The 14,609-nt window shown below is 43.7% G+C and overlaps 1 protein-coding gene across 7 annotated transcripts in view; it reads left to right on the top strand.

Annotated features, from left to right (window-relative positions):
- Positions 1-14,609, top strand: part of USP46 (ubiquitin specific peptidase 46) — a 122,814-nt gene that overhangs the window by 101,458 nt on the left and 6,747 nt on the right. For all 7 annotated transcript variants that reach the window (XM_027102969.1, XM_027102971.1, XM_027102968.1 and 4 more), the window contains 3 exons: positions 3,896-3,972; positions 11,526-11,609; positions 13,713-13,910. In XM_027102969.1, coding sequence (XP_026958770.1) covers positions 3,896-3,972; positions 11,526-11,609; positions 13,713-13,910 — 359 coding nt within the window. The remainder of the gene's footprint in view (positions 1-3,895; positions 3,973-11,525; positions 11,610-13,712; positions 13,911-14,609) is intronic.

The following is a 14,609-nucleotide window of genomic DNA, read 5'->3' on the forward strand; positions in this document are numbered from 1 at the left end:
CCTCTTAGTATATCTTCGTACGTTGTTTTTTAGTGGCTGTTCTGGAGAGTACAGTATATTCTTCACTCTTCACGGTCCCCATCCAATTAATAATGTTCCATTTCGCATAAAACATAGTTAACTTATAACTGTGTAGGTGCATATTCCTTCCACCCCTGACCTACCTTGTCCTTTACGCTATAGTTGCTACATGTATTACATTTACGTGTGTTATAACCCCCACAGGCCAGTGTCATAATTCCCATTTTTGATGCTCTTCACTTTTTCTTGAGGATCTGGATTTCCATCTGCTAGCTTTTCCCTTTGGTTTAAAGAATTTCCTGTAACCTTTCTTGTAGTGCAAGTCTGTTAATAATGAATTCTGTTCACTTTTATCTTCATTCTTGAAGGATATATTTATGGGATGCAGGAATTCTGTTTTGATAGCTTTTTCTTTTAGCATAGTAAAGATGTTCTGTGTCTTCTGGCCTCTGTAATTTTTGATGAGAGGCCAACTTCCAACAGAATCATTCTCTTGTAATGTGTCATTTAAAAAAAAAAAAAGTTTATTTATTTATTTTTTAGCCATGCCACGCAGCTTGTGGGATCTCAGTTCCCCGACCAGGGATTGAACCCAGGCCACGGCAGTGAAAGCCTGGAATTCCAAACACTAGGGCACCAGGGAGCTTGCTGTAATGTGTCATTTTTCTCTAGATGTTTTTAAGATTTGCTTTTTTACCTTTGGCTTTCAACAGTTTGACCTTGGCTGGCCTTCTTTGTATTTATCCTGCTTGGTGTTTGTTGAGTATCTTCAATTTATAAATGTATGTCTTTCACCAAATTTAGGGAATATTCAGCCATTATTTTTCAAATCGTTTTTCTGCCCTATTCTCTCTCCTCCCTGTCTGGGACTCCAATTATGTGTATGATATCTAACAGGTTGATTGAGTATCTGTTAATTTTTATTTCAATCTTTCTTTTTTTTCCTTTATTCTTCTCCTTGGATAATTTCCATTGTTCTGTCTTCAAGTCCCCTGGTGTCTCCTCTGTCATCTCCAACTCTCTGTTAAGTCCATCCAGTGTATTAAGTTTTTAGTTCTGGAATTTCCATTTGAGTCTTTTTTTGTTTGTTTCTATTTCTCTGCCGAGATGTCTTATTTTTTGGTTCACTGTGAATGTATTTCACTTTATTGAAGATATTTATAAAAGCTTTTTAAAATCATTGTTTGTTACTTCCAACATCTGGGTCATCCCAGGATTGGTCTCAGTTGCCTCCTTTTATTTTAAGAATATCTTCCATTTTCCTGGTTCTTCACATATTGTAAGTTTGGGTCATATCTGGGACATTGAGAATGTTCAGTTTGAGAGACTCTGGGTTCTGCTGTTTTTCTTCAATTAGTTTTAGCAGGTAGTTATCTTGGTTGGACTCACTACAAACTGTTTCCTAGGCAGCAGTTTGACTCTTGGGTCATCCCTTTTGTAACCAGCCAGGTTGCTGTGAGTGTACTCTGTGCATGTGTGTGGCTCAGGGGTCAGCCAGAGATGTAGGTAGACAGAGTTGGGGATACTTTCTCAGATTCCTTCCCTTCTTCTCAGTGGACATGGTTTCCCAGATTGGTTTTTCTGGCTCCTAGACCAGAAAGACTGCATTTTCCCCCATGGATCCCACTAAAGGCTGTGAAACCATGAACTCATTATTTGTAGCTCTTTTCCTCCACGTGTGGACTCCCCATCTGCCTCCATTGCCTTCAGGTAGTTGCTGTTAGTTTATAGTTATTTGAGTTTATACTTTTCTGGAGGAGTGTTGGAAGGGCAGGATCTTAGTCATTACAGAACTTTTGAACTTTCACTTTAGTAAGGGGGAAATAGACAATAAATGAATAAAAATAAAATATACCTACAGACACACCTTGGAGATATTGTGGGTTTGGTTCCAGATCACTGCAATAAAGTGAATATCACAGTGAAGCGTGTCACACACATGTTTTGGTTTCCCAATACATATAAAAGTTATTTTTACACTATATTGTAGTCTATTAAGTGTGCAATAGTATTATGTCTAAAAAATGTACATACCTTAATTGAAAAATACTTAATGCTAAAAAATGATAACCATCATTGAAACCTTCAGTGAGTCATAGTAGTAACACCAAAGATCAGTGATTACAGAGCACCGTAAAGCATAATAATAATGAAGAAGGTTTTAAATATTGTGAAAATTACCAAAATGTGACACAGAAACACGAAGTGAGCAAATGTTGCTGCCAGTAGACTTGCTCGACACAGGGTTGCCACAAAACTCCAAATTGAAAGAAACACGCTATCTGCCAAGTTCAGTAAAAGGAGGAATGCCTGTCATGTTAGTTGTAGTTGTGTTGGTTATATTTGTTGCTTTGTTACAAACGTCCCTAAAACTCTGAGACTTAGATCCACTCTGATTCTTTTACTGTAGTTCATGCAGCCATGGGTCGGCGGGGGGTCGCCTGATCCAGCCGGCCTGGGCTGAGCCCGTACGTCTGCATTTCAGCTGTCTCACGATGTGTCTGAGGCCGGTGGGGATGGGGCTCCTCTCTGGGCCTGGCTGGGGCACCTCATAGTGAGAACAGCTCTGCTCTGTGGGTCTCTCATCTTTTTCTGGGAAGCAGTGGGCTAGCCTGGGTTACCCTTCTCATGGTGACGGTGGAAGTGCAGGAGAGCAGTCTCATGTTTCATTTAATGTTTCATTTAATATGATACTCACAGTGTAGTAACCCATTCCCAACCTTTTGACCATTTTAGGCCATTTTAAATGTTTTTTCCATCCTTGATTTGTTGAATGCTTACTTCTTAAAGCACTTTACATGGATTGTCTTATTTCATCCTTACAACAACCTTATGAAATAGATACTCTTACTGCTCCCACTTTACAGATGAGGAAGCTGAGGTACAGAGAGGCTAAGTACCTTGCCTAGTGTCATCCGCTTTATAAGCGGCAGAGACAGGATATGGAGTTGGGCAGTCTGCCAATACCCATTCTTGGGTACACAAATGAAAGTATAAAGGGTTGTGTCCACATCTCTGACTATTGGAGTGTTGGGTCATAGGATAGTTGTCTCACTTACAGGAGTATGATTTTTGTTTTGCTGCCAATTGACTGGGCATCTCAAAGTTCCTGCTGGGCTAGTTTGTCCCTCCCACTCCAAGACAGTAAAATGCCAGGCTAGCTGGTGAGCTGCTGGAAGGCAGGCACCAGTCGGTGAGCTTTGATAAGTACAGACCCACAATTGGTGTGGTGTCAGCTGTGCAGGCCAAGAAACAGCCAGGGCTGGGGATGGGTGTGGCTGAGAGCAGTCCAGTCTGCTGGGCCCGTGTGAGCCCAGGCTCCCGGCCAGCTCCAGGTCTGGCTGGTACCACAGACAGCATGGGCGTGTTCTACAAAGGACAACACTTCCTGGGCCAGAGGACAGCTCTGTGTGTCCTCCCGGACCGGGGCATGAACCCGTGTCCCCTGCATCGGCAGGCGGACTCTCAACCACTGCGCCACCAGGGAAGCCCTGAGCAGTAGGCTTTTTAAGGCTCTTGTCCTTTTTCCATTTCCATTGTTATCATTCTGCCAGGCTGAGCTATATGGGTACCTGTGTGATATTTTCTGCTTTGAAACAGTGGGGGCAATGAAAGGACAGGAAGAGAAATCTGGTTGAGTTTTAATTATGAAAAGCCTGAATCAAAGCTGGACACAGATGAGGTTAAATGGAGAATTTAGGATTTTCTCTTGTTCTGGATTGTTTTCAAGGTAACTGGTAGCTAGAGAGTATACAAAGCCATACCTGACTTTGACTGCAGTTACGGTTTTTGGTTACCTGTAAGTGTTCAAAGTTTTATCTACTTGTCTATTATGTATTTTGTGCCTAATGCTTTTTTTCTTTTTTTGCTCCAGGTTAGTAGCAAAGATGAAGATTTTCTTGACCTTTCTGTTGATGTGGAGCAGAATACATCTATTACCCACTGTCTAAGGTAACCTCATGAATTCTGACAGTGGTCTGAGCTTTTGATCAGGCTAGTAAGTACATGGGGGGAAAAATCATGTGTTTCTTCAGGACATAATCTTCCTTTCTGTTAAACGAATATAATCCTATTATTTTCTATTTCTTCTTTCCTAAGAGAGATTTAAAAATAAGTGTATGTGGTCTGGAGAAGAGTCCTGCTGAGGAGTGAGAGGATCAAGTGGAAGTCATTAGTCATTACGTTTAAAAATAAGGTTTTGATCTTTAATACAGATGTGTGCTTTGGGCTCTCATCGGCCTCTCTCCCTCTCACACACAGAGACGCACACAATCACAGAGTCACACAATTAAGTTAAAAAGTGCTACAGATGCCTACCATTACTTTCTTTTTCTAAGCTCATCTATTCTGTTATTTAAAACATTATGGGAATTCCCTGGCGGTCCAGTGGTTAGGATTTGGAGCTTTCACTGCTGCGGCCGGGGTTCAATGCCTCGTCGGGGAACTAAGAATCCCGCAAGCTGTGCAGCGCGGCCAAAAAAAAAAATTATGCACTTTCGAGCTGAGAACCAATGAGGGCATTACCTTTTCCTCCATCTTTCAGCATTGTATGGAGCTCACTTATGGAAAAAAACTTCCTCTTAATTAGGGTTGAGGAAAGGCAAGGAGCCCAGAGTATAAGAGCAACACATTAGTGTAGCTATTGTGCATTGACTCATGTGTTGAAAATGTGCTCAAAGTTGATGTAGAGGCACAATTCCCTTCTCCTGTCCTCACTGTCTTCTCCTCCTTTCGACAAGTGGTCATGAGCGCTTATAATTAGCCCAGCTCTGTTCTGGACACTGGAGGTCAAGGGTGAGCAGCAGGTATGCATCTCATGGCGCTTACAGTCTAGTGGGAATCCATGGACAGGGATCAGTGCTTTGAAGGACATTAAACACGTCTAGAGAGTGCCTGGTATTGGGGGTACCAGTGTAGACCAGGTGGTCGGGTGGGCCTTCCCATTGCTTATGATACCTCAGCTCAGAGATGTTTTATTGTGTCACTACAAGGCACTATTGATTTTTACTTTTTTGTTTATTTTTTAAAATTTATTCAAGTATAGTTGATTTACAATGTTTTGTTAATTTCCGCTGTACAGCAAGGTGATTCAGTTATACACATATATATATATATATATACATTCTTTTCCATTATGGTTTATCACAGGATATTGAATATAGTTCCCTGTGCTATACAGTAAGACCTCGTTGTTTATCCAGTCTCTCTATAATAGTTTGCATCTGCTAATCCCAAACCCGCAGTCCATCCCTCCCCTCCTCCCCTCCCTCTTGGCAACCACAAGTCTGTTCTCTATGTCTGTGAGTCTGTTTCCTAGATCAGTTCATTTGTGTCACATTTTAGATTCCACATATAAGTGATACCACATGGTATTTGTCTTTCTCTTTCAAGCCACTGTTGATCTTTATCAGTGGGAATTGTGTAACAGAATTGTTCTATCAGGAGTTCAGGTTACTTAGAACTCTTTAGACTAGATTAAAGAGACTTGCTGTGGCCATTTGGCTGTTAGAAAGTCATTTTTCAGGGCAAAGGCACCAACTCCAACCTGGAAGAGCGTCCTGGTCCATCTGAGGGTCATGTATCGTGTGAGCTGGGGGCTGATTACTCTCCAGTTCCCAGGATTCTGAGCCTACCCTCACCCCTTAGAGTTACTGCAGCACCTCCTGTTGGTCTGACGTTTCATCCCTTGTCTCCAGATGCCTTGGGTCCAGGTGTCTAGGGTACATTTGTTACCTCTTTGTTTGCAAAGCGTTTTGTGGGCCTGGATGGCCTTTCTTTCTTCTGAATGGTTAAGGTTATGGCACGGGCTCCTAAAATTCCTGTGAAAAGCAGCCGGTTTTGATTTCCTCCGGGTTTTGTGTTCACAGGGAGTCGAGAAAGGTAAGGTTGTGCCAGCGCCGGTCGTAGGTGAGGGGGAGGGAGAAAAGGTATTACTTGCACATTTGTGCTTCTTTGAGAAGGGGAGTTAGTTTGGGAGGCTGACTGTTCCCCTCCCCTCTAAGAAATTCTGGGCTGTTCAGAAGGGCAGATGGCAGTGACTATAGCTTTGAGACCAACCAGGTAAAGGGCTAACTCTAGTTAGTTATAATTCCAAACTTTGGGGAACCTTGTTATAAACAAACGTAACCCAGAATTATGTTTCCCCCCGCCCTTTTCTTTTCCTTGGAGAAGTGTATATATTGGCGATGCATACCTGATGAAGGCAGGCTAGAGGCATGTGGAGGCGTTAAAGCAGGATGGGTGGGTACGGAATAGCCTCAGAGTACCTTCTAAACAACATCAGATTCTCATCAGACTGTCCAGGCTGATATTCCTGAAGGGCCTGCCCCACCCCATCTTACCTCATCCTTAAATAGACCTTGACTGACTTACCTAGACCTGCCCTCATATATGCCTAAGGTCTCACCTCCCCAACATAAAGAGAGGCCCTGCCAGGTGTCGCCATTCACCGCTGAGAGTTCTGTGATGGGGGTGGCAGCTTTCCAGCCTTTCCCAAAAGAACCAAGTGCAGGAGAAAGTTCCAGGGAATAAATGATGCCAGCTGATGCATTAGCCTTTTCTGTTTGAGACAACAGAGGAGGAATGATCGTGATCTTTTTTGGCCCCTCTCATGGTTTAATTTGCTTTGCATTCTTTAGGGTTTCTTTCTCAAACTAGAATTAGGAGTTTTCTTCTTTAACATCATGCCTGCCTATCTCTTCTGATGTGATACTTTATCATTTGTTTTGATTTTGAGAAAAGTTAAAAATCAAGCTAACATTGTAGGATTTAAATGTAAGATCTCTGCCACCTCCTTCCTGAAGGGCTTTAGATGATCAATTACAGTGTGTTTTCAGTGAACTTTTGTCCCAGAGAAATGATGATATAAATGGTGGTTGATTCAGGATACAGGTCTAGAGGAGGCACTAAAGCCATATTGTAGCTGAGCTATGATTCTAATATTTCACATCTCAGCACCGTGTCTTAGGCAGAGCGAGCCATCTGTATCATAGGAGGATACTGAGAAAGTTTTTTTTTTTCTTTTAAAAAGTTCAGGGATGGCCTCAGGCAAAAACTTAAAATACGTGAATTTTATCTTAATTATCCCCCCCCATGTCCTTTTTGGTATTTTTTGTCTTTTGCTTCAGGGACTTAGTCCCTCCCCGTGGTTCCTGCACAGAAACGTACCGTTCTCCTCAAAGGGCTCCATGTTCTGAAACCACTCTGCTCTTCCTGTCATTAAAAATTCCCATTCCCCCAGGGCCAGGGAGGTCAGCCTTTTAGTTCTCCCAAAGCTCTATTTTTTAAATTACTCTATTTTTAAAGAAATGTCTTTTCTATTCATTTTGGAAACTTCCTCTGTGTGCTAAGTTTACACGCATCCCCATCACACATCCATTGCCATGTGCTCATCTATTAGTTTCTCTGTTTCCCTCACTTATGTCTTGGTTTTGGTTGTTATTTATATATGGTGCTTGCTAATATCTGACATGTCTTTCTTTTGGATTTCTTTTTTTGACCTTCTTTAATACTCTAGTCAGTAGTTCTCAAACTTTGGTGCATATCAGAATCACCTGGGGAAGTCGGTAAAAATTGAGGCCCAGGCCATATTCGACTTTTGTGAGCCTGGGCATCTATTTTTAATTAATTTTTCTGGGTGGTTTTGATACCACCAGAGTTTGAGAACCCCCGCTCTAGATCTGTGCCACTCAAACAGGGGTCTGTGGACTAGTGCCGTTGACATCACCTGGGATCTCATTAGTACGGCAGCATCTCAGGTCTCCTCCAAGAATGAGTGTGTGACTCAGAGCCTGCGTCTTGACAAGATTTCCCGGTGCATGAGTGCATGTTAGTATTTGCAAAGCATTGGGGACAGTGGCTCTCAGCCCACGCAGCATACTGGAACCACCTAGGGAGCTTTAAGAACAATAGTGCCTGGTTCTACCTGGAGAGATTCTGTTGTAATTAGGCTTGGGGGAGGGGGAGGGGTGATTGAGATTGTTTTTAAAGCTCCCCAGGTGATTCTGATGAGCAGCTGGGTGAACCACTGCTGCAGATTCTAGAACAAAGCTTCCCAGCTGGTGTGCCCCAGAAGATGGGTTACAGGTGTGTGTAGATCCCCTCAGCTTCTGGGAGGCTGGGCAGAGCCTGGAGCTTCCAGAGAAGCAGCCGCATCGGTGTACCCCAGCTCATTTCGACGTAGCACCATTATTTTATGTGGGTCATGACATGAAAATTATTGGGAAGCCTAGCTTGAGAATTCTTTTAAATTCAATTTTTTAGCTATTGTGTGGAGTGAAAAGTTAAGATTTTAATTAAAAATGTATCAAACATAGACATTAAACATGGACACGGTAGCTATCTTTACAACCTAGAGCCATCTTACCCAGGAACATAGTTTTTCTCCATTTTTTTCAAGTTTTCTTGTATACATTTCCATTAGGTTTCATAGTTTCCGTTTAAAGGTATGTGTTTCATATTAGATTTGTTCCCAAAGTGTATTTTTAAAAAGTGTTTCATTTCCACTTTGATTCTTTCTAAAGAACTACAAAGAGTTTTGTGCTTTCCCAGTAACCTCTCCTCTGTGCTTTGTTGTAATTTATCCCGTGTCAAAAAGACCTCTCTACTCTCTCCTCTTCTCTTTGATTTTCTCATTGAAAAGTTTCCTCAACCTTTGTCGCCTGCTTTTGTTCCCACAACTGTATAGCATCACCTGACAGATCTGCTCTGCCTCAGTTTCTTGCCAGGGCCACTCTGTTTTCCTAACTTAGCCGCATTTTCCAATTTTCAACTCACAGATGCTCCAGAAGCATCACCCTGTCTCTCCTGTGTCATTGAGCTTCCAGCCAGCTAGGGCTGGGCGGGATGGTGGTTATTTGTGAATCAGGTCTGCACATTAGGTACCAACTTCTGCTGTATTTCTACGTAGTGGGTCTACAAAAACTGCTGGTTTTTTTGGCAGGGGGCGGGGAATAAGAGAGAGTCGAAAGTGTTTAATTCCTTATTTGTTGTTGTGCTTGCCTTAGTTATTCTGATTCTTTAGTTGGATAAAGAGATTTGTCTGTGGTAGACATTCCAAAAATGTGAATCTCCACCGTCACCCGGGCTCATCCCCCCCTTCTCCTTGGTTGTTCCGTTCCGCCCCAATAAACGTGTGTGGGCCAAGAAGAGATTTCACATCAGTTACTCCGTGAAGAGCTGGCTAGTATGCATTCAGCTAAGTTTGAGTCTGTATTAGGCACCAAGCGCTTGAAATCTGGGGGTTGAGTGTAATTGCCTTCTGAATTGTTTCCTTGCTTTTCGACCCCCTCCAGTCCTTCCCCCAGAGCGCTGCCAGAAGTGATCCGAAAAGCACTGTCTCATGCTGTCGCCCCTGCAGAGACCAGTTAGAGAGCCACAGGGTCCACACAGCTTCTAAGAAGCGTGCTCTGTACCTTGCATTCATGCCTTTGGGCCTCAGCCTTCACTCTGTCTGGGACCCTGGACTCTTATTCCCCTGGCTCACTTTCCCTTTTTGCGAACCTGACTCAGATATCACCCCTCGGGGAAACGTCCTGAATAATCCCAGTTCATTTCTCTGTCCTCTGTGCTTTCCCCTGGACTTTATACACACGGTTCTCTCTTTGTTCCTTTGTTCAGCCAACACACGTTATTGAGGGCCGTTATGGGTTGGGCCTGTTCTCAGTGCTGGGGTTCTAGCAGTGAGTGAGACAGACAGGGTCACTGCTCACACAGAGGGGAGGCGGCTGATCCAACAAACAGGAGGATGCTTCAGATAGTGATAAGTGCTCAGAAGAAAACAAGACAGCAGTAGAGTAGGGGCTGGATAGGTTTGGAGAGAGTGGCTGGGGAAGTCCGCTCCAGAGGTGACTTTTAAGCTGAGCTCTGAGCAGTGAGCAGGGCCAGCCATGGAAGCATCTGGAAAGAAGCTGTCAGTGCAGGGGAAATTGCAGCAGCAAATGCCCCGAGGCAGGGAGAGCGTGGCACTCTGGAGCTACACAGAAGGCCAGCCGGCGGGGCTGGAGCAGAGTGAAGGAGATGGGGTGGGGCGGGAGGTGGGTCAGAAGAGCAGTCAGGACTCTGAGGACAGGCGGTCTGTTGGCCATGGTAAGAAATTTGGATTTTATTCCTGATTGCACCGAGAAACTATTGGAGGATTTTAGGCAGGGGAGTCAATCGTGTGAAATGATTTATGTTTAGCCTGCAGTGAACACGAAGTGTTGCAAGTGGCTTCTTGCACGTGTCTCTGGTAGACTGTGAGCTGTGTGAGGGCAGGCATTCTCTGCGGATCCCCAGCCCCTAGCCCAAGGTACTGTCAGTAGCCACTGGGGAATTTAGTGAATGAACAACCTGTGTGTTCTCTTGATAAGCTCTGTTTAAGTGGTTGAGTCATTGACACCATGTAAATACCATTTTCTATTTGATAAATCTGATCATTCTGGCGCTAGGACACTCCCTATGAATAAGGAAATGTCATAGACTTTTTCAAGACTCTGGGGTATTATGATATTCTGAATGTTACTCAGCCTTTGAAGCAGTACCACAGGAATGTTAAGTAGGATCTCAGTGACCAGAGAAGAATGAAAAGCCATGACATTTAAAAAATGAAAACCATAGGTAGTACAGTAAAACCTCATGATAAGGTGAATACAGATATAACATCCCAGTGGCATTTGTTCTCAGGAGGCAGGCTGACGTTATCTTCCGGCGTGTGGGGAGGTGGGGAGTAAGGGCTTGGTAGACATCTCCTGATCATCTGGGACTTTCTTAGTTCAATATAAGGGCCACTGAACATGCTTTAAATTTTATTATCTTTACTTTTGTGCTCTTTGAAAATACAGACCACCTGAGACAGACCATTTTTCATTAACCACGTAATAAGGACACCTTGCATTTTGTATGACTGACATTTTTGGACTCAACTTTCACTGAAATGGTTGGCTTTTACTAGAGTTAGTATTTTTCCATTGTAATTTTTTAAATTTTATTTTGTATTTATTATTTTTTTTTTTGCGGTACGCAGGCCTCTGTTGTGGCCTCTCCCGTTGCGGAGCACAGGCTCCGGACGCACAGGCCCAGCGGCCATGGCTCACAGGCCCAGCCGCTCCACGGCATGTGGGATCCTCCCGGACCGGGGCCCAAACCCGTGTCCCCTGCATCAGCAGGCAGACTCCCAACCACTGTGCCACCAGGGAAGCCCTCCATTGTAATTTTATTTCCAATTTACAGGTACTCTCTGTTAAACCCTGAGTTTTTTTTCTGAATCAGTTGGAAATCCTAATTTAGATCTATCTATGTCCCATTAAATAAAGCTATACTTGAAAATCTCTCGTGGTGAAATCATAACCCAGCCCAGTGGACATGCTCTAATGCATCATAGCACCTGCTTCTAAGAAGGATCTTTTCTCATTACTTCTTTCCCCACATTCACTTAAAAATTACCCTACAGGTAATAGGGGGTTTAAAACATGGTAAACTGAGTGCATTTTGGACTTCTTTTAAGTTGAAAATATTTTTCTCTGCAGAGACTTCAGCAACACAGAAACACTGTGTAGTGAACAGAAGTATTATTGTGAAACGTGTTGTAGCAAACAGGAAGCCCAGAAAAGGTACGTAAAGGGTTTAGCTCAGGGGGTGGCTTTGTGTCGTCAGAAGGAACCAGACGGTGGAGCCCGACAGATCTGATTTTTGAATCCCAGTTCCATGGGCTTGTAGCCAAGTAGCTTTGGAGAAGTCAGTTACCTTCCTCACTGGTAAAATAGGATAAGAATGCCTACCTGGGGAAGTTGCCCTTTCGTCTGATTGTTTGTTCATCTGTTTGTTCATTCATTCATTCAATGTGCCAGATACTTGTGCTGGGGAAACAAGTGGTGAGCAAGTATAAGCACTCTCCTCTTGGGATTAAAGACAAATTATAAAGCGGATTGGGCATAGTACATAACACATAGTGGTCACCCGATAATATTGTTAGTGTTGCCTAAATATTGGAACTCCTTATTTAGAAGACAGGCAAAAAAAAAGAAAAAAGAAAAAAATCATTTAATAAGGAATCTTGAGGAAATCAATATCATCAGTTTGTGGATAGGTGATAAGAAAGTTATCATATTCTGAGTTGATACAGGACCCAGAGTTGCCCATCTTTTTACCAGCACCAGCCAGTTCCAGCTCTTGGACAGTGTGAAATAGCCAGTCCTTCCCTGTATTCTGTCACCCAGAAGCCAAGAAACTTGACATTTTAATTATCCTGTGAAGCCTTACTGTGAGTTAAGTTTACCCTGCCCATGGTTGTGGTATATTCGGGGTAACTCACAGACGCCCATTCCTGCCGCCTAGAACCCTCAGGGGTCTAGAGCTGAGGTCGAAATAGTTTCTCTGCCCAGTCTCCCAGCCCTCCATCCTCAGACATGCACATCTTTTCCTGGTGCATCAAAACTTAAGACAGGTTAGTCACTGTGGTGGCAGGCAGGAGTTAGCACTTGCTAGTGGTCGAGGAACTCACCTCTGCTCCCACCCATGTAATCTAGGTCTTCCTATGGGGCATGAAGGTGTTTTCTGTTTAGCCCTGGAGGTTTATACATTAAAATGTCATGTTCCTGAATAATACAGGGTTCACTATAAATCTTATGTTTCTGCTGATATTGGTATTTTGCTTATTTTTATGAACAGGGTTTTTACTCCATAGATTTCTGAGTGATATTCTCTTAAAATCTGTCCTTTACAAATAATATGCATTGAAAATGTGCACAAGTTGAACAGCATTTACACTGATTCAGGACCTTCATAGAGGGGGTCCTGGAAGGCAACCAGAAAATCCTCTATTCTAGCAGAGTTATCCACGTAAAACTGTGGTCTTTGTGACTTCCTACCGAGGAATATTAATGGTCATCTAGTGAAAAAAGCTTTCCATGTTTATGTAAGTTGGGGAAATGCTGCATCAAACACAAAAGAAAATCCTTTTCTGCCGCATTTCTCAAATCCCTCAGTATGCTAATGTGCGAGGAGGAACTTCAGAATAGAAGGGAGCATTGTGCAGACTTGGCCCCAGAAACCCCACATCCGTTAACATCTCCAGGGCTCTCATGAGCCTGTTTGGGTAAATGTAGCCCTAAGCCAACCCTTGCGTTCACAAGCGAGGAACCTGAGAGCCAGAGAAGGGAAATCACTTGCCCAGAAGCACAGGGGTAGGGAGGGAGAGTGGGCCCAGCATGCCTGGTTACCTGATGGCCCGCAGTGGCAGTATCTGAGGCATCCCTGCTGGTCGGTCCTCAAAACCTGTGCGTCCAGACTGCACCTTTCCGCTTGTCCTCTCCCCAACCTCCTTCTCTCAGAAACTCTCCCCCCTCGTCTCCATTATCTCAGGGTGAGGGGGTTTGTCCAAATACTGTTCTCCCTGGGAGGCAGAGGGCAGTGATGCAGAGCAATTGCACATATTTTCATTGGTACGAAAGTTCTGGGATGTCTCCTTTGACCAAACAGAGGCACCTCCCCCGCCCCCGTTGTGCTTTTCTCTGCTGGCTAGGCTCCAGCTAGCCGAGCCTGTAGAAGTCAGCTCTGCATAAGCGAGCATCCTTTCATTCTTGCGAGTGGTTTGGCCGTTTGCTGGTTTGAATTTTGTTGGACCCCTCCTGCTCTCCATTTGTGCAGGTGGCGTTGTATTCTCTTCCTCTCATGGGGGTTGGCTACCACTGATTTTCTACGTCATGGTTTCTTAGGATGAGAGTCAAAAAGCTGCCCATGATTTTGGCCCTGCACCTCAAGCGATTCAAGTACATGGAGCAGCTCCACAGGTACACCAAGCTGTCTTACCGGGTGGTCTTCCCCCTGGAACTGCGGCTCTTCAACACCTCCAGCGACGCGGTGAACCTGGACCGCATGTACGACCTGGTCGCGGTGGTGGTCCACTGCGGCAGGTGAGGGCAGGTGGGGAGCGCGGCGTGGGAGAAGCGGGAGGGCTGTCCCCGGGCCAGGTGGACCCCGCCGCACCCTTCCCGGCTGGTGAGACTCAGCGGTAATGGTGCTTTGGGGAGTCTCCTCCAAGCTCTGGTTTATCTGTCACCTCAAAATGAATCTAAATGTACATACATAAAATAAGTTAATAAAAAATAAATTAAAAAAGTAAAAAATAAAACAGTTGCGTTATAATAAAAATAATCTAAACGTTCTCTCATAAGGGAAATACTAAGTCTCCATTGGATATAAATGACGCTTATGGAGTTTGAAATCACATGGAGAAAGAAATGTTTATGCTATGATTTTAATTAAGAAACCAGGTTACACGTATAGTATGATCTCAGAAGTGGTTTAAGATGTGTGAATAAAGACTGGAAGCAGTAGATGGAATTTAAAATTTTTTTGGCATTTTGAATGATTGAAATGTACTCTTAACAAATATTCTTTATTCAGTTTTTAGTCTTTCCCCAATATTCTATAATAAGTACATAATCAGAAAAAAAGGGAGTAAGAGAGAGGGCCCCTCGATGTAGAGAAGCAAAGTGTCTTTGCTGGAAGTCTTTTGAGGAAGTATTTTGCATTCCGTAATTTGGTGTAAAGCCTGGAAAAGTCTGCCGGAAATTCACCTCTTTGCTATCCTTTGCTCGCTGGGACGGGTT

Source organism: Aethalodelphis obliquidens, unplaced genomic scaffold, assembly GCF_003676395.1.
Source record: "Aethalodelphis obliquidens isolate GAN/ISIS:26980383/991018 unplaced genomic scaffold, ASM367639v1 scaffold6, whole genome shotgun sequence".
Taxonomy (NCBI): domain Eukaryota; kingdom Metazoa; phylum Chordata; class Mammalia; order Artiodactyla; family Delphinidae; genus Aethalodelphis; species Aethalodelphis obliquidens.